The following is a 19,231-nucleotide window of genomic DNA, read 5'->3' as shown; positions in this document are numbered from 1 at the left end:
TGTGAACAGTGCCACAATAAACATACGTGTGCATGTGTCTTTATAGCAGCATGATTTATAATCGTTTGGGTATATACCCAGTAATCGGATGGCTGGGTCAAATGGTATTTCTAGTTCTAGATCCTTGAGGAATCGCCACACTGACTTCCACAATGGTTGAACTAGTTTACAGTCCCACCAACAGTGTAAGAGTGTTCCTATTTCTCCACATCCTCTCTAGCACCTGTTGTTTCCTGACTTTTTAAAGATTGCCATTCTAACTGGTGTGAGATGGTATCTCATTGTGGTTTTGATTTGCATTTCTCTGATGGCCAGTGATGATGAGCATTTTTTCATGTGTCTTTTGGCTGCATAAATGTCTTCTTTTGAGACGTGTCTGTTCATATCCTTCATCCACTTTTTGATGGGGTTGTTTGCTTTTTTCTTGTAAATTTGTTTGAGTTCTTTGTAGACTCTGGATATTAGCCCTTTGTCAGATGAGTAGATTGCAAAAATTTTCTCCCATTCTGTAGGTTGCCTGTTCACTCTGATGGTAGTTTCTTTTGATGTGCAGAAGCTCTTTAGTTTAATTAGATCCCATTTGTCAATTTTGGTTTTTGTTGCCATTGCTTTTGGTGTTTTAGACATGAAGTCTTTGCCCATGCCTATGTCCTGAATGGTATTGCCTAGGTTATCTTCTAGGGCTTTTTTTTTAATTTTATTATTATTATACTTTAAGTTTTAGGGTACATGTGCACGATGTGCAGGTTAGTTACATATGTATACATGTGCCATGCTGGTGTGCTGCACCCATTAATTCTTCATTTAGCATTAGGTATATCTCCTAAAGCTATCTATCCCCTCTCCCCCGACCCCACAACAGTCCCCAGAGTGTGATGTTCCCCTTCCTGTGTCCATGTGTTCTCATTGTTCAATTCCCACCTATGAGTGAGAATATGCGGTGTTTGGTTTTTTGTCCTTGCAATAGTTTACTGAGAATGATGATTTCCAATTTCATCCATGTCCCTACAAAGGACATGAACTCATCCTTTTTGATGGCTGCATAGTATTCCATGGTGTATATGTGCCACATTTTCTTAATCCAGTCTATCATTGATGGACATTTGGGTTGGTTCCCAGTCTTTGCTATTGTGAATAATGCGGCAATAAACATACATGTGCATATGTCTTTATAGCAGCATGATTTATAGTCCTTTGGGTATATACCCAGTAATGGGATGGCTGGGTCAAATGGTATTTCTAGTTCTAGATCTCTGAGGAATCGCCACACTGACATCCACAAGGGTTGAACTAATTTACAGTCCCACCAACAGTGTAAAAGTGTTCCTATTTCTCCACATCCTCTCCAGCACCTGTTGTTTCCTGACTTTTTAATGATCGCCATTCTAACTGGTGTGAGATGGTATCTCATTGTGGTTTTGATTTGCATTTCTCTGATGGCCAGTGATGGTGAGCATTTTTTCATGTGTTTTTTGGCTGCATAAATGTCTTCTTTTGAGAAGTGTCTGTTCATGTCCTTCACCCACTTTTTGATGGGGTTGTTTGCTTTTTTCTTGTAAATTTGTTTGAGTTCATTGTAGATTCTGGATATTAGCCCTTTGTCAGATGAGTAGGTTGCGAAAATTTTCTCCATTTTGTAGGTTGCCTTCTTCTAGGGTTTCTATGGTTTTAGGTCTAACATTTAAGTCTTTAATCCATCTTGAATTAATTTTTGTATAAGGTGTAAGAAAGGGATCCAGTTTCAGCTTTCTACATATGGCTAGCCAGTTTTCAGCACCATTTATTAAATAGGGAATCCTTTCCCCATTGCTTGTTTTTGTCAGGTTTGTCAAAGATCAGATGGTTGTAAATGTGTGGTATTATTTCTGAGGGCTCTGTTCTGTTCCATTGGTCTATATCTCTGTTTTGGTACCAGTACCATGCTGTTTTGGTTACTATAGCCTTGTAGTATAGTTTGAAGTCAGGTAGTGTGATGCCTCCGGCTTTGTTCTTTTGGCTTAGGATTATCTTGGCAATGCGGGCTTTTCTGGTTCCATATGAACTTTAAAGTAGTTTTTTCCAATTCTGTGAAGAAAGTCATTGGTAGCTTGATGGGGTTGGCATTGAATCTATAAATTACCTTGGGCAGTATGGCCATTTTCACCATATTGATTCTTCCTATCCATCAGCATGGAATGTTCTTCCATTTGTTTGTATCCTCTTTTATTTCATTGAGCAGTGGTTTGTAGTTCTCCTTGAAGAGGTCTTTCACATCCCTTGTAAGTTGGATTCCTAGGTATTTTATTCTCTTTGAAGCAATTGTGAATGGGAGTTCACTCATGATTTGGCTCTCTGTTTGTTTGTTATTGGTGTATAAGAATGCTTGTGATTTTTGCACATTGATTTTGTATCCTGAGACTTTGCTGAAGTTGATTATTAACAAGCTTTATTCCAGAGCCTTTCAAGTCCCAAGCACTGTGACAGGACATGATTCTGTGTCTCTTCCACTAGAAGGGTTTCTGGCCCAGCCAGTGTAGGTGGCCTCTCCACCCCTTGCCCGTCTTGGCAGCCGTCATGCCACACTTCAGCCACTGGAGCGGAGGTGCTCTAAGGAATCCCTGCATATGTGTACCTTCAAAAAGCTGCTGAACATTCATTCATTTGAAGTGATGACCACCATTCTCAAAGTATGGGTAAGAAGTGATTCAGTTAGAACTTTACCTTGAAAGCAATACTAAAAAATATAAATATAACCTTAGTTTACCCTTTGACTATCAACATCTAGGTTGTAGTTCAAACTGTACACGAATTCTTAGAACAGAGAAGTAGTACTGATTTTATATGACATAGTATTGATCTTAGTTATAATTTTTTTCAAAAAAAGTCAGTGAATCACACAAAATAACCTTCAAATCACATGTGACTTTTGCAGCATGTTCAGAAAGGGTCATCTCAATCATGAAGAGAAACATTTCATTAAAAAGATTTAAGGACTGACTCAGTTTTCCTAAGGGCCTTTCTTAATTATTTGATATTCCTGTCATTCTCTTTGGAAGCACCTCTAATGTTACCACTCTTTCCATTCATCACTTCTTCTCTAACCAGTGCAACCCCGCCGGTTTCTCCATTGTCAGCAGCTGGTTTGAGAAAGACTCCAACTTTGCCCTCTTCAACTTTATGCAGTTCTGCTATCCATCTATTTATTTTTGCAATATTTGCACCTCTGCACTTTATTTGCTATTATTTGTTTTTGTTTAGTTTTTGCCTTGTAATGCCAGATGGTCCCAACAGTCAACAGAAGACCAGTTGACAAAGATGTGGACCAGATAAGTAGATGTTAGTGTTTGGGGTGGAGGACTGTTCAGGTAGGCACTAATGTTGTGTCTTAGTCTGTTTTCTTTTAATTCTGGAGGCTGGGAAGTCCAAGTTGGAGGGGCTGCATCTGGTAAGGGTTTTCTTGCTGGTGGGGAATCCGCAGTGCAGGACATCACCTGTCAAGGGGGTTCACGAGGGACAGCCAAACTGACTTGTATAACAGCTCCACTCTCACGATAACTAACCCACTCCCTCAATAACCCATTAATCCATCAATCCTTGAATGCATCAATCCATTCATGAGGGTAGAGCTCTCATGACCCAGTCACCTCCCAAAAGTTCTGCCTCTCAACACTGCTGCAGTGGGGACCAAGTTTCTAACACAAGAATTCTAGGGAACACACTCAAACTTAGCACATTACAAGTAGTCAGCTCATTTGTGACTTTCTGTGACATTAAAACTTTTGTTTTCCTGCAGCGACTGAGACAGTGACCACTGTTTACAGAAGTCACCCTGTATTTGTAACTTATAGGTTTGTCTTCCCTGAAAGACCAGGCATTTTTGTGGGGAGGCAGGGATCTGGGTTTATTTGGACACTGTCAGCATTTCAGTGTTGAATGAATGGCCCACATAGAACTCACTTTTTGTGTGTCTCTTGACTAGAATTTCTCCAAAACTTTGTGAGGATCCTTGAATTCCTCATCACATCATGGCCCTGCTCTCTGAGATCCTGCCTCAGTCCTCAGGCCTTTCTAGAATAGAATGTTGTTCATCATCTATTTGGAAGGAGGCAGGAACCCTTTACCTCCAGCTTTGGGGGATTCTTATTATCATCCTATCCACTTTTCCTAATTGTAAAAGTTTCTTTCTGCAGATCTCCAAGGGGCGAGAGTGGTAACTCAATCTCTCACTCCTTTAGATGTTTTGTTTCAACTCAGGAAATAGTTCTGAATGCCAGTATTAGGCTTCTTCAATGAGGGGAGCAGGCCAGTGACTCACAAAAAAGAAAAAAAGAAAGAAAAGAAGAAAAAAAAAATATCTACTCCTGGGGCAGAGAGTAGGAGCTGAGCTGTGGCTATTGGTAACACCCTGTGCTATTCTCCATGGGGCTCCAGCTGCTAGTCCCAGCCCGGCTCCGCAGCCTCATTTCTCACCTGCCAGAGCTGTGCTGTTCCTCCTCCCTGCCTGTGTTTTCAGTATCTTCCTCTGCTTTCCTGTCCCATACTACTCTGTGAAGACCACATGGTGTTCAGGGTTCAGCTGAAGCACCACCTCCCCCACAAAGCATTGCCTGATGCACACCCCTCCCCTCCTGCAGAACTGACCACTACCTCTGTGTCCCCACTGTACAGAACAACATCCTGGCCACCTGCTGGGGACCTGCCTTTCCATATCTGCCTCCTCCCATTCTCTGAAAACAGGTCTCCTTCCTCTTTGTTTCTTGGCCCAGTGTTAGGAACACAGATAGGCACTGAGATGTCTGTCGAAGGAACAAATAAATAATAATGACTTGTGGTGGTGCTTCTCTTCCCTTCAAACAGCCTGAAAGTTCCAGGAGCTATTTGTATGTCTCCCTGCTACCACAAGAAGTGCTGTCTTTGCCCCTAAGAGATGTTCAGTCAGAATTAAAATGAGGCCGGGGGCAGTGGTTCATGCCTGTAATCCCAGCACTTTGGGAGGCCAAGGCGGGCGGATCACTTGAGGTCAGGAGTTTGAGACTAGCCTGGCCAACACGATGAAACCCCATCTCTACCAAAAATACAAAAATTAGCTGGGTGTGGTGGTGTGCACCTCTAGTCCCAGCTACTTGGGAGGCTGAGGCAGGAGAATCACTTGAACCCAGGAGGCAGAGGTTGCAGTGAGCCGAGATCGTGCCACTGCACTCCAGCCTGGGCAAAAAGAGTGAAAATCTGTCTCAAAAAAAAAAAAAAAAGAATTAAAATGAATGATCAGCTTTGCCTTTGGATACTTTTATATCCTTTACCCACCTCTGGCTCCATTGCCAATGGACAGGATGATACATTTCTTGTCTGGGATTCAGGAACCTGGTCTTGAGGCTGAAAGCTTTGCTTTGTGGAATCCCAAAGCTGTGGTGGTAAAACTTAGATGGTAGCTATAGAGAATCTGCTAGAACATTTTCTGCAGAAGATGAGTTGTTAGCTTAAGGGAGACCTTGTAATTATGTAGAACTGGGAGTTGTTGGTGAGTCATCTCTGCACACTGTGTCCTAGATAGATGTCCGGGTTCAGCACTTACCTTTGTGAACTCCTGACCCTGCATTTGCATCCTACCCTCACAAGCACATGGTCTCATTTGCTTAAAATTGGATATCCATCCAGTAGCCCAGAAGGCGTGAGTCTCCAGACAGAGATATATGTGACAATAATTTTACTTTTTCTATCATATTTCATTGCCTAAATTTTGCCTCCAAAGTATTCTTTGAAAGTTAATAGTATTATGTAATTTCTGGTTTTCTTCTCCATTTTTAAGAGTATATCAAAGTGGAAGTTGGACGTAATGGACAAAGGTCTTGTAAAGCAGACATTTGAGATGAGTTAAACACTAACACCATTGTTTAGGCTTCACGCGGCCATGTCTGTTTTGAAGCTGTTTGTCCACCCTTGACATTTAGGTGATGGTGTGGAGATTTTTAGGCTTCCATTAGACAGGGTCCTCTCTCATTTGGGGACAGCTTTCTGCATCAAAAGAGTGTCCTTGGAGCCCAGGTGACAGTCATCAAAGGCAAAGACTATTTCTCTAATTCAAAATGCAAATTGAGGCCAGCCACAGTGGCTCACACCTGTAACCCCAGTGTTTTTGGAGGCTGAGGCAGGAGGATTGCTTGAGCCCAGGAGTTCAAGACCTGCCTGGGCAACATAGCGAGACCCTGTCTCTACAAAAAAAAAAAAAAAAAGTTTTTCAGTTTAAAAAAACTGCATGTTGAATATTCTACACACAACACTAGAGGGATGCTGTGTCAAAAGGGCCTGCCATTGACCACTGAAAAATGAAGAAAGCATTGGGTGCATCTGTAACGTATCTGCTTCCTATGCAAGCTGGAAAACATTGTAAAGCTGAATAAACTGAAGCCATTTATTCAGTAAACATTTATTGAGTGCCTACTGTTTACAAGACCCAAGGCGAGGCAGTTGGAGGATGAACATGAACAAGACAAGGTCCCTACCTCCTGAGAGCTCTTGGGGGAGAAGGGGCATAACGTGAACAGATGATTACACAGCATGGCACGTGGCTGTGGAGAAAAGGAATGTACTGTGAATAGGGTCTGCGGAAGCTTCAGCAAGATGAGTGCTTTTGAGCTGAACATTGAATGTAGGAAAGAATGAGGGTGAACTTTCTAAGTGGAGGTCATTAATTGCACATGCAAATAGGAGGAAACTCGAATGAGCTCAAGCATGTGCCAAAGGCAAGAGCACCCGGGGTCTGCAGGGAAGTGGTCCCTGATGAGGTTGGTGTGGGTCCAACCAGAGCCTCTGTAAGGGCAGTGCCCACTGCAGGCTCATTTGTGCCTCCTCCCCCTGTTCCATATGGGTACTCAGCAGCAGTCACCTCACTTTACTGTGGGGTCCGGGCTCCCTCTTCCATGCCCCTGCTCTCTGTATAACCTGTCTTCTTACATCATCCTAAGATCATCAGGTCCCCATAATGTTGTAAAGAATTTATTTTTAGAAGATTTAGAGCAATTGAGAAATAGGAAATGTGAGACTCTCTGGAGGATTGTTTTTAATGAAGGTGTGATACAGCCCTCAAACCATGCAATTAAAGAAAATCCAGCTGCACCAGGTTCCCTGGGGGCCAGACCCTTAAAATCTTTGTGACAGAAAATTACTTGGGGGAAAAAATAGAATCGTACATATCCAAAGAAGCTCTTCAGATTTGAAAAACTGGGGAAATTTAAAGGCATTAAATTCTCATGAAGACTTTACTACATTAATTTGGAGTCAGCCAGAGAGCTAAATCAGCAAGTACCCACTAGCTCTCTTTGGTGCCAAATAAAAGTTGTGTGTGTTTCTTCTTGAAGGCATGCGGGGCTACTTTATTGCAGCCAGGGGCTGTGGGGCCTGGGGTTCTTTATGCCAGCTGTTACCCTGGGCCTGCCCTCTTGGCTTCCCCACAGAGTGTCTGATGTCTGCATGTGAATATTTAAGGGGTTTGTTCGTTGTCCTGACCTCCCTGCCTAGAATCAGGTGTATGGGATCACAAGAAACAAATTCAAGTCTCACAGCATTAGGCTGGGATCATACAACTTCTTCATCTGAATTAAAATGAATTTCACTGCATTATCTTTCTGTTCATTTGTGGCCCTTTATATTTTCCATAATTCAGACTTTTTGGAAAAGATTTTTTTGTTTGTTTGTTTCACACAGTGCTCACCAAGCTCCCCCTTGTCTATCAGCGTGCCCCCTCAGCCCCAACACCAGCACCATTGCTGTGTGAAACATTATCCCTTTCCATGAAAATATTTTACTGATGTTTCTGTGCCTCAGCTTCCCCCAAGGGGGCTGGTCCCGAGAGATCAGACATGGGTTCAAGCAAGCAATAGGGTTATTTTGCTTCCTTTGCCCAGGACTTACCTCCCCACGCATCCCCACGCTTCCTGAGAGAATACATCTCTGTTTAGTTTTTCTCTGTATTTTATGCCTTTTGTCAAACATTGCCAACAGACTGTGAAGCAGCGCAGCCTTCCTCTCAGAGGACCATTGCTGTGGAATTCTTAAGCATCTCTGTGGCTCACCTGAGGATGCCTTTCATCTCCCAAGATTTCAGAAGCACACAGCAATGTTTGGCTATAGGCTGGGGAGTGTTTTCCTGGCCTGTATCAGTCCCATCCCTGTGCTTGCTTGTTTTATTTGCCCATCCATTCAGAAGATGTTTATGGAGCACCTTCTGTGTACACTGACCTGGGAGCTTCCTAGTCACGTCTAGCAGGGCCTGCCTGCACAGGGAGCTGGGGTCCCATCAGCCCAGGCAATACTACACCCAACCAGGCCATTCTCCCTGAGCCTATTTTTCTAAGCCTTATTTTCCGATACACCGTTTGACAAAGGATTTTTGAACTGTTCTAAGAGCATCCAAGGTAGTGTTTGGATGTTAAAATGCTGAAATTTCTCTGAATTTTCAATAGCCTGTAGACTAAATCCGACAAAATATTTGAAATCTGAATTGACTAGGAAAATACAGGTGGTATGGTTTCTAGCCATCAAAATCAGGCCCAGCTACCTCTTTAAAAATGTGTGTTTTAATTTTTACTTTTTCATTTGGGGCAGGCAATTTTATAAGACATTCGGTACCCTAAATATTTGGCTTCGTCAGTAAGAAAAAAATGTTTTAAACATGTTTGTGTAATATCCTTAGCTCAATTCATTTAGGATTTTTAAATTTCAACCTTTTCTGTATTTTCTTTCAACATTTGGCCTAAGGGGAAAAACGGCCCATAGCTATGAAAGCTCCTTTGAAAGCATGGCAGGACTTGAAAAAGAAAGCTTGAAAACCACAAGTGTTTTATGTACAGTTGGCAGCTCCTTTTTAAGAGGTTTTCTCCCCACTGCAGTGTCTGTTCGATTGTGTTCTGCTTTGCTTCTCTCTCCCAGCCCCTTTCCCCCAGCCAAGTGTCTGCCGAATCTCTCAAGTTCTCACTGTGTTTCCTCTTGCTGTGTTCTAGTCTCCGTCTCCTGGCAGCTCCTCCCCCTTGGGTGCAGAGTCATCAAGCACATCTCTTCACCCCAGTGACCCTGTGGAAGCGTCCACTAATAAAGAGGTAGGGTGCCGTTTTGTTACCAAAGCCATTGGGCCATTTTGCTTTACTCTAATACTGTTCTGTGCTTCCTAATACAGCATCCTACAGCGCTCCTGACCCACATTACCCTGGTGAGAACAATCCTGATTTCTCCTCTCCAGTGTGCAGTTCACCTGTTAAAGCCATGTCATCCAGTTTGATAGCCACTGGCTGCAGGTGTCTAATTAATGAATAAAATGAAAAGTTTATTTCCTCAAGCACAGTAGCCACATTTCAAGTGCTCAGACAGGGTGGATTACAGAGCATTTGCATCATTGCAGGAAATTCTGTTGAACAGCACTTGACCTCAGACACCAAAAACTCCACGTACAGCATCTTTCCTCCTGGCGTTACATGCCTGCTGATGCCATGGGCTTGCAGTTGCTGTGTGCTTTGGGAAATGTGTTAGTTTCTTAAATACCCTTTATTTCAGGCCCAAATGAGATATCTTTCATAAGAATAGAGTGGCCATACATTCCCAGTTTACCTAGGGTGTGGTTCCAGTTCACACCTGTTGTCCAGGCAGCCCATCTTATGAGCGCCCTTCTCTCTTGCTGGTGCAGTGCCGCCTGCGAGAACTTTCCACAGTGCTGGAAATGTTCCACTTCTGCTCTGTCCACTATGGTAGTCATTAGCCTCATGTGCCTGTCAAACCCTGGAAATGTGGCCAGTGTAACTGAGGAACTGAAGTTTTCATTTTATCCCATTTTAATTAACTTAAATAGCCACGTGTGGCTGCAGACTGCCAGACAGTGCAGCTCTAAAATATCCCTTTTGGACAACAAATTCTGTGGTCGCCTTGCTTATGTGGAGCATTTCAGTGAGAAGATGCTGCTTTCTCCCATTGAGGTGTCTGGGTCTGAGAAAGGGCAGCCCCAGAGGGGAGACACTGCCTTCCCCCGTACCCAGGGTCCTTTTACATCTAGTGAACTGCCACCCACACCTGCTAATGAGCCAACATCAGGTAAATGTTGGTCTGCGCCATAATCTGTGTGTGGGCTCAGCTCACTCTAAATATAGCTGCTCTCTCATCAACACTGAGGAGATGTGTTAAAGAGGTAGACCACATGATGAACAATGGTTTCCTTTTCCCTCATTTTGCTGATAATTTTATGTTAAATGCAATGAAAAAAAAAATCTCTGTTTAAACTGAGTGGCAGATCGCTTTTAAAGGGAGTCTTAGTTAAAAATTACCCTTAAGGCACCCTTGAATACCATATATTTGCCATTAAATGTTTACACAAAGGAAAAGTATTTTTTATTAATCTGTTCATATTAAACCAAACAAACAAACATAGACCTTCTCTGAAATGACACCAACATTAGAATTTAGACTAGAAATATACTTTGGTCTCCTCTGGTCTTGAGCCTCAGACACTTGGCCATTGGGAGCACAAGTGACAAGGGCACAGTTTCTGCTGTTCCCACCGTTCCACAGTTTGCTTCATTCTTATATCACATGGTTGGGTGAGAACAAATAGTAAGAAGAAAAGAAGGACAGGTGCCCTGATGATAACAGTCATGAGCACTATCGTTTCTTGAGCATTGACAATGTTCCAGGAACTGGGCTGAGAAAAATCACAGATAGTGTCTCATTTAATTCTTAAAATAATTCTGTGAGGTAGGTATCACTGTCCTCATTTGCTGGTTGAAAAAGCTAAGAGGTTGAATAACTTACCTGAGATTGTAGAGCTCACAAGTGGTCAGCCAGGATTCAAATCCAGAACTCATGGGAACCCGTGCTCTTAACTGCCAAGATCTGCCACTGCTGGAGTAGAAAGTGTTTGCAGGTCACAGACTACATGGACAAGGTACCTTGTCTGTCATTGTTCCAGTTGTCCAATTGTGCCTCCAAGTTCTGCACGAGTCGATTTGTGTGACCCCCAAACACAAACCCCAAAGATCTTAGCCTTTAGCTTTTTAAATGCAACTTTATTTATTTATTCTTAAAAGTTAAGGATCAACTGATGTTCATCTCAGTCCACATGTGAAATAAAGGGCTAACCAGACATCTAAATATTCAGCATTTGATTATGCATTAGATATAATAAGGCAAATTTGTTAGTTTCTCAGTTCCTACAAGACTTGGCTCATGTTTCTATATATCCTTAGAAATGATGATGAAAATCCTATTTGTGTGTAATAATTAGAGATTCTTTCATTTCACAAAACTCTTTTTAAAAAAATTTACTACCCCAGAGACTAAGAAAGCTAGTCATGAGCTCATGCATAGAGAATAAGTGAATGTACCAAATGCCCTCTGTTGCAGCTTTTTTTTTAAAGATGGTAAACTTTATTTTGCCAAATTATTTTTTCAAACTTATCTTTTTTTAAATTTTTTTATTATACTTCAAGTTTTAGGGTACATGTGCACAACGTGCAGGTTAGTTACATACGTATACATGTGCCATGTTGGTGTAGCTCTTAATAAAACGGCAGCTTTTAGAGCTATAGACCAAAGTAATTCTTTTGTAGCTTCTGCTAAAATCTGGACACTGTCTAGCATTCAGAAAAGTATCAAAATAGAGCAAGAAAATGTGAATTGACTTCTTAGATGTACCTGGAGGCTAAGCAATTCTGATTAAACAAACTCTCATTACCCCAGGCTATAGTTACTTGGGACAAGGGTAGGGAAATGGTTGGGAAATAATAACTTAAAAGTTTTAGGCCCCTATGAAGATGCTAGCTTCATCTGCATACCATGAAGTTATGAGGGTTTTTTTCTTTTCTTTAAACCAACCTGAATTAGACAGATTTGGCTGCTGGCTCTCAACTGGGCCTATCTTCTCACTTAGGTAAGTGGAAAATAAAATTAACGTAAAGCACTGCTGAAACTGGAGTTCTCTTTCCACATATCCTGGCTTTTATTTGGTGTGCATTTTCTCATAAATGCATTACTAGCCAGTAACTTTTCATTCCTGATGCACTAGAAACCCACCCACTTTGGTGTGCAGAACCGTTTCATCCCAGTGAGCACACATGCAGCAGGTTTACTGAAAAGCTGCCCTGTACAATGTATTATTGTGTGATTAGTGTTGAATTGTCATTATCCTGAATTGAGCTGGAGTCTTACAACTAGGTTTCTTCAACTGCCCCAATTTTTCACAAAACAATTAAAACTACTATTTTTAGACTGTTGTCAAAGTATTAACCAAGTTATCATCCCTTTGCCATTCCCATCCTCCAAGGAAAGAGCACTGTGTCAAGTGCTAGGTTAGGGAGTTGCTCCCCATGACATCCCAACACTCACCCAGGGCGCTTTCCTCATCCAGCCTGCCAGGCACCCCAGAGTCTTCCCTCTATGCAGGTCAGCCTATCCAACAGCTATTCAGTGCCAGATATCTTTCCTCTTAAAGTCATGCATTTAAATAATCACCTAAGAACCAGGTAGGTTCTCAGCAATGGAATTCTTGGCCATGCAAACCTTACCTTCTGCCCATTTTAGGGACTTGTCTTTAACACTAGCTCTCCACTCTCCTGTGATGCTTGTGTCACCCTGGTCCAGACACACTAGCTACAAATTCTACTACTGGTGGAAGCAGGGGTGAATTTTTTCCTCTTATCTCAGTCAGTGTTACATCTAGGACATCTGCTTCTGAAAGGAACGTATGGTGAGTTTTGCTCCTCTGATAGCAGGCAGTTAAGCTGCCATCTAGTCAGGCTCTAAAAGGTGTCTAGCTCATCATCTCTGCTTCCAACAGTGCTGTGAGAACGCTGACCTTTGCTCTGAGGTGCAAAAGAAATTCCAGGGTTTTTAATTTACTCCTTTGTTGTGTTCTTATTCAGATAACACACAATAATGATTTATATAATGAAGTTTTTCAACTAAAATAAATCAGTAGGAGATGAAGAGATTTTTAAAAACTCTAGCACACATTTTTAGCACAGTGAGAGATCACTGTGGCAAAGAGTAAAATAAATTTCTCTAAGAGAATTCTTAATTTCAGCTATAATCATAGCATTGGTGCTTTCACTAATCAGTTTTTCACATGGAAATGCAGATCCTTAAGAATACAAATTGTGCCCTTTTTATTGTTGTTAGAGACTTGTCTGTGGGATTGTTTTTTAGTTGGCAAATACCTCTCTGATTGTGAAATGTAAGATTTCTAGATTATCTAAAATATGAATGGACTATTCTGGGTTTTAGGTAACCTTTACTAATAAATGCATGTTTATCTGCACTTCACTTTCTCTAACTAAAAATGATCAATAACTGGTAACTGCCACTGATTATGTATTTATTTTTCATGTTGCATGGATGATTGTGTTAATGCATATTTCATTATGCTTTGCTCTTTTTGAAACCTCTTTGTCTTTATTACAGTCAAGAAAAAGCTTGGCTTCATTCCCAACCTACGTTGAAGGTAAGAGCTGAAAAGAAAATACTGAGCACTGAGTCATTCATGAATCTTTTAGCATTGGGGCATATGAAGCACTGAGATATAAGACAATGGAAGGGAAGAAAGGCCACAAAGTCACTTATTCACAATGTTAACAGTCTTAGGATCTTAGACTCAAAGGATGATAGCTGGGAGCCTCTCAGAAATCCTCCTCACGTCTTTGCTCATTATGTGGATGAGGACTCTGAAATTGGAGTCGAAGCTGTGGGCTTTACCCAGTGTCATGCAGCTTAGCAGTGGTCACACTGGATCCAAAACCCAAGTCTCCTTATTCTGTCTCTGTGCACCTCATACATTCAAAAAGAAAAATTCAAGTGGGAATGAACATTAACTAAGGCAGAAATTTTGGTCTTTTTTAATAAGAAAAACCTTCCCAGCAATTTTCATCTATTACGTGGATGAGCTAGTAATAGTAACAGTTACCGCATGCTTACTCTGCCAGGTTCTGTTCTAAGCACCTCCCATGTAATAACTAATTGAATCCTCACTTCAATCCTGTGAAGTGAGTTTTATTATTATCCCCATGTTATAATGAGACAACTGAGGCATCAAGAGGATAACTTGCCCAAGATCCCACAGTTGGCAGTGCAGACCCAGGCTATGAATTGGCAGGCTGGCACCATACTTCTCTCTGGAAATCGGTGTCTTTGTGGGGCTGCCACACATGGTTGTGCAGGTTACTCACTGCACAAGGGCACCTACTCTAAGGCCAAGTGGGGCCAAAGTTCAGTCAAGCTCTGCACTCCAGCTGGAGACTGTACCATCCAAATGGGGCACCAAATCAGGCACCATTTCTCATTCACAAAGAGGCACTCACTCTCTGGCTAGAGGTGATGCTGAGGGTCCACCTGGGTGCATCGCCATTTCCTTGAAGGAGGCTTTTCTGGAGGCCAGAGAACGCCCAGACATCTCTCTGAGGGTGTGTCTGGACTTTGGATCCTGTGCATAAACAGTCATTGTGTTCCACTGCCTGGGAAAGGGTTACCAGGGCTCATAAACCTTCATGAACCCTTGGGCTCAAAGCCCAGGACAAGCTCACAGTTTTGGTTTAGTTACTTAGGTTTCTCTCTTGAATCATCGTAAATTATTTGTATCATTTTTGTGAGGCCCTGAAATTCTGTGAGAGCATTCTGGGAAGTTTTCTGAAGTTTGAAAGCTCCCGTCTTCATATTCATCCCCCAGGCCTAGAGATTTTTCAGGCTCAGCATTAGCCTGAGTATGAGGATGTCATCCACAGAGCAATCCGAAGGCAGCACTAAAGGGAAACCATGTTCCGAAAGGCCAAAAGAAAACCTGCAATTCTCTGACATAGGATCATTAAGGGTTTAATTTTTTTTAACTTTGTAAGAATATACTATCCCTGAGCTCAAAGTGAACTTATGAAATTGGGGCTTTTATTTTTCTGGGTGTGATGCGATGACAGTGATATTCAATTATATTCAATTTCCTGAAAGGATAAATGACATAAGACCATATCTCAAAAGGTGTTTAGGTCTGATATTTGTGTGTCTTGGATGCTTGGCATTTCTACAGTCATTTAAATATAATTTGGATTGCTTTTAAACATATCCCCATACCCACACTTACTGTAGTCAAAAAGGGACCTTCTCAGTGAATAGCGCCAAATCAGAGAATATATGATGTTAGAAGTCCCGTAGAGAAGGTAGTTAATTTTTGTTTTCTTTTAACATTGATTTTTAAAAAATAGATGGAAGACTTTTAAAAGTTCATATCCCAGATGAGATCGTTCTTCTTCATATCTGGTTGGCAATAATGATTATGTTTCCATAACACTATAAATGCATCATCAGGAACTTATCATAGAAGAACTGACAATCTTTTACTTTATATAAAGTGTAATGTGGATTCAGACCTGTTCATATATTATTTTATATGCTTCCCTGCTATACAACTGAAACTGTATATCATATATAGCCCGAATCCATCTCACATCTATAAAAGATTCAGAGCGGGCCCCTGTGGCTGTTGAGTAGAGTGTGAATTACTGGTATGTAGTGGAGGCAGATTTGTCTGTGTACCACTCACAGTGTTAGCTTCAAAGTCTTGCTTATAAAAATGGAGAATAAGACAAATAACAGGCTTCCTTATTTAATTACTACATAGATGCTTTGTGAAAGCCCTTCCTAAAACACTTTTAATTTCTTTGTTTCAAGCACCACCTTAGTTTTAGATAAATGAGTAGATTATTTTACATCTGTACTCTGATAAGTAGTTCAGCACAGGAAGCAGCTGTGTAAACTCAAGATGAGCTTGATGTTTAAGGATAAAAATAAAAAGCATTTCAGATTAGCCTTCCAAGAGGAAAAAGCAAATTGTTTCCATTACAAGTTATCTAATTTAAGACCCTGAGGTTTTAACAGTGGGTTAAAATGTATATTTTAGTCTCCGCAGATGTACCAGTCAAGTCAAATAAAATACACAAGGCTAGGCATGGTGGTTCATGCCTGTAATCTCAGCACTTTGGGAGGCTGAGGCAGGTAAATTGCTTGAGCCCAGGAGTCCAAGACCAGCCTGGGCAACATGGCAAAACCCCATCTCTACAAAAACTACAAAAATTAGTTGGGCATGGTAGTGCCTGTAGTTTCAGCCACTTGGGAGGCTGAGGTGGGAGGATCCCTTGAACCTGGGAGGCAGAGGTTGCAGTGAGCCGAGATCACACCACTGTACTCCAGCCTTAGCGAGAGAGTGAGACCCTGTCTCAAAAAAAAAAAGAAAGAAAGAAAATAAAATACGTATGTTTCAATTGCAGATTAAAATGCCTTTTTAAGTAGACTGTTATACAGTTATATATTAATCACAGACATGTTTTAATTTCGAGTTAGGGTTTACAAGTAATTGTGGTTAGAAACAGGTGCCCCCAATTAAAATATTTAAAACAGGTTTGACTTAAAAGGCTGGTAAAATAGAACAGAAAATTTGATTTTCCTTGGAATCTGTCTATGTGTGGGCACAGGCCAAGAACATTATAACCTGTAAGTGAACAAGATTGACAGCATGGGACTGTGGCTTTAGGTCACATTATCTGTCTTGCACAATTGAGGTCAGAAGCCATTACAGGAATCCAGACATTCTGAAACAGATATCCTATTTTTCTGATCTATAAATTTGTTTCTTCCGTTATGGATTAAATGGAGGAAGAGATATGAATGGGGGGGCAAGTAATAGGAATTGCTGTAAAAAGCTTTTCTAAAAAGACAGCCATCTAGTTACTTAACCATTTATCCAGCAAATATCTAGTTGATACCACCTGGGTGACAGTAAGACAAGAGAGTCAGAGGTGAATGTGACATGGTCCTTGTCCCCTAAGAGCTCACAGTCTAACAGGAGAAACAGTATCCTTTATTGCTGAATTTTATGTTCCATGTTTAAGTAAATATTTGCATCACTTTCCATAGTAAATGGTTTAGAGAAGCAAAATATTTTAGAAACTGTGCCTTCTATTTGAAAATGAGGTGTGGGTGCAGATAGACACAGAGAGATGCCTCAGACCAGCAGGTTGGCTCTGCCTCACCTGTGCCAGCAGTGAGGCATGGGAGAGGGGTGATGTGCCATTGAGGGGGTTGGCAGGCCCCACCCCAGGATGGCTTCCTCACTGTGGCTCTATGTGTTACAGTTCCGGGACCCTGCGACCCTGAAGACTTGATCGATGGAATCATTTTTGCCGCCAATTACCTTGGCTCCACTCAGCTGCTCTCAGACAAAACTCCTTCCAAAAACGTGCGCATGATGCAGGCCCAGGAAGCCGTAAGCAGGATCAAGGTGAGGACATCTGGGTGCTCCAACAGGGACAGGGGGCTGGTGTAGGCACTGGAGCAGTCTACAGCACTGGCCACAACTCCACATATAGTTTAGAGGAGAGTGGTTTGAGATGACATCACACAGGCAGTGCTTATCCATGTGCCTGCTAACAAAACAAAAATTTCCAAAATCTACTGGAGTCTTTATATACAAACACGATCTATTTAGGTTGTTATAAATGGCCAGTCTTGAGAAGAAGTGCTCATGATCACAACCTTTGAAAAGTTGATGTAATGAGGAAGGATGCCGTTTTGAGTATTATGTCTCAAGTGCAAGACATGTACCACTGGATTTCCACTGACAGCTGGAGGTCAGTGGCAAACATTCATGTTACAGAGTTGGTTCAAACTAGGTGGCGTTGCTTTTGAACCAGTCCATCCTGTTCAAGCTAGATTGAACTGGCTTGCTTCAAGGAAAATGAACCCTTTGATCAAATCTAACCTGGCTAGTCTAAGGTCAGTGCAAGGCTAATCCAGTTTAAACTAGTTTGAGCCAATCATAACATGTTTGAATCTCATTAATCAAGACATAAAAGGAACGAGCCTGTTTGATCCAGGAGGAACCACTCTTATCTGGTTTAAGTCATTCACAACTAGTTTGAACCATCCAGAACTGGTTTATTCCCATGAATAAATGCAGCAACACAGAGCTCTAGAATCTCCACCATGATACCAAAACTACCTAGAATCATGGGCAAACCAGGACTCCAGGAACACTTAAGGTGTGTTTATGTCATCCACATGCCATTGTGCCACCAGCACCTGGAACCACTGGGCAGCCTCCCCGAGCCTTGAGGCCACTGTCACCTAGAGCCCTAGGGACAGCATCATGGTAGAAGTCCAGGACCAGGTATTTCCAGCAAGTTGGAATAGGTTAGAACTTGTAAGAGTCTGTTTTATCCAGTTTCAACTGGTCAAAATGGATTCTTCCCTCAAGGAGCCATTCCATATTTCATACCTTCTCTCTCACACACTCCCAGGTTGCACCCTGGTGTTTGTGTGGTAATGTGGAAGGAGAAAGAGGGACAGGTAGACCGCAGTAACTGAGAATCCTTAATCTCGCAATCAAAGAAAAAATTATTCCTTGAGCACTTAGGCATGAAGAGCTGTGCAGGGTCTTGGCAGGGAGGAAAAACAGTAGCTGATAAAGTGAGATCCTTGTTCTCAAGCTCAGCAGTATGAATGAGGGAATGACAAAGCAAGCCAGGGAGTGTGTGGGGTGTGCCCAAGGAGAGGACAGTGTCAGAGGCCGAGTGCCACCAGAGTGCAGGGGAAGCCTGCAGATGCGAACACCTCTGACCACTGCCTTCTGCCTGAGAGGTAGAAAGGAACAGTAAGTGACCAGCAATTCCAAGAGGTGCTTGTAGAGGAGAGGCAGTTGGTTTGGGCCTTATGCCCAAGCTGATTCTTACGTTAGTCACGTGTCCAGACTCTGCCATGTGGTGAATAGCTCATACCATCACCAACACCGTAAATGTGATGCGCCTGAACCCTCAGCTGTCCAGTTATCCTGCAGTTCCCAGGATGCTGTGTGAATGGCCCCACGTCCCTCTCATGGCTTCCTCCTCAGGCTGCTCACTGCCGCTCCTGCTGCTGGGGCCTCTGTGTGTCACCCACTGATCTGACCACCTCTCTGTACTTGGAGGAAATGCTTCTCCCCCAAGCTCAGAGCTGGCCCCTCTCTTAACTCCTCCTAGGACAGTAAAGCCCATGCCGTAACTTTTGACATGACTACGATGTTTTTATAAACCAGGGAGGAGTGATTTGCAACTGCCTCAAGAGTGACTGTTGTCACAACCCTGCTAGGCCAGACCTAGGGTCAGGATTACTGACAGGACCTTTTAGTTCCTTCCGTGTGTCAGGGATCCACTCAGCCACTTCATCTGGGGCACACAAACCTTGCCTGTGCCTCAGAGGCCCTGCT

At 42.2% G+C, this 19,231-nt stretch overlaps 1 protein-coding gene across 4 annotated transcripts in view; it reads left to right on the top strand.

Annotated features, from left to right (window-relative positions):
* The window catches only part of APBA1 (amyloid beta precursor protein binding family A member 1), a 239,041-nt gene that overhangs the window by 181,465 nt on the left and 38,345 nt on the right, over positions 1–19,231 (top strand). For all 4 annotated transcript variants that reach the window (XM_009456701.5, XM_001138890.7, XM_009456702.5 and 1 more), the window contains exons 3-5: positions 8,976–9,071; positions 13,414–13,453; positions 17,124–17,269. In XM_009456701.5, coding sequence (XP_009454976.1) covers positions 8,976–9,071; positions 13,414–13,453; positions 17,124–17,269 — 282 coding nt within the window. The remainder of the gene's footprint in view (positions 1–8,975; positions 9,072–13,413; positions 13,454–17,123; positions 17,270–19,231) is intronic.

Source organism: Pan troglodytes, chromosome 11 (assembly GCF_028858775.2).
Source record: "Pan troglodytes isolate AG18354 chromosome 11, NHGRI_mPanTro3-v2.0_pri, whole genome shotgun sequence".
Taxonomy (NCBI): domain Eukaryota; kingdom Metazoa; phylum Chordata; class Mammalia; order Primates; family Hominidae; genus Pan; species Pan troglodytes.
This window is presented reverse-complemented; position numbering and strand designations above follow the sequence as displayed.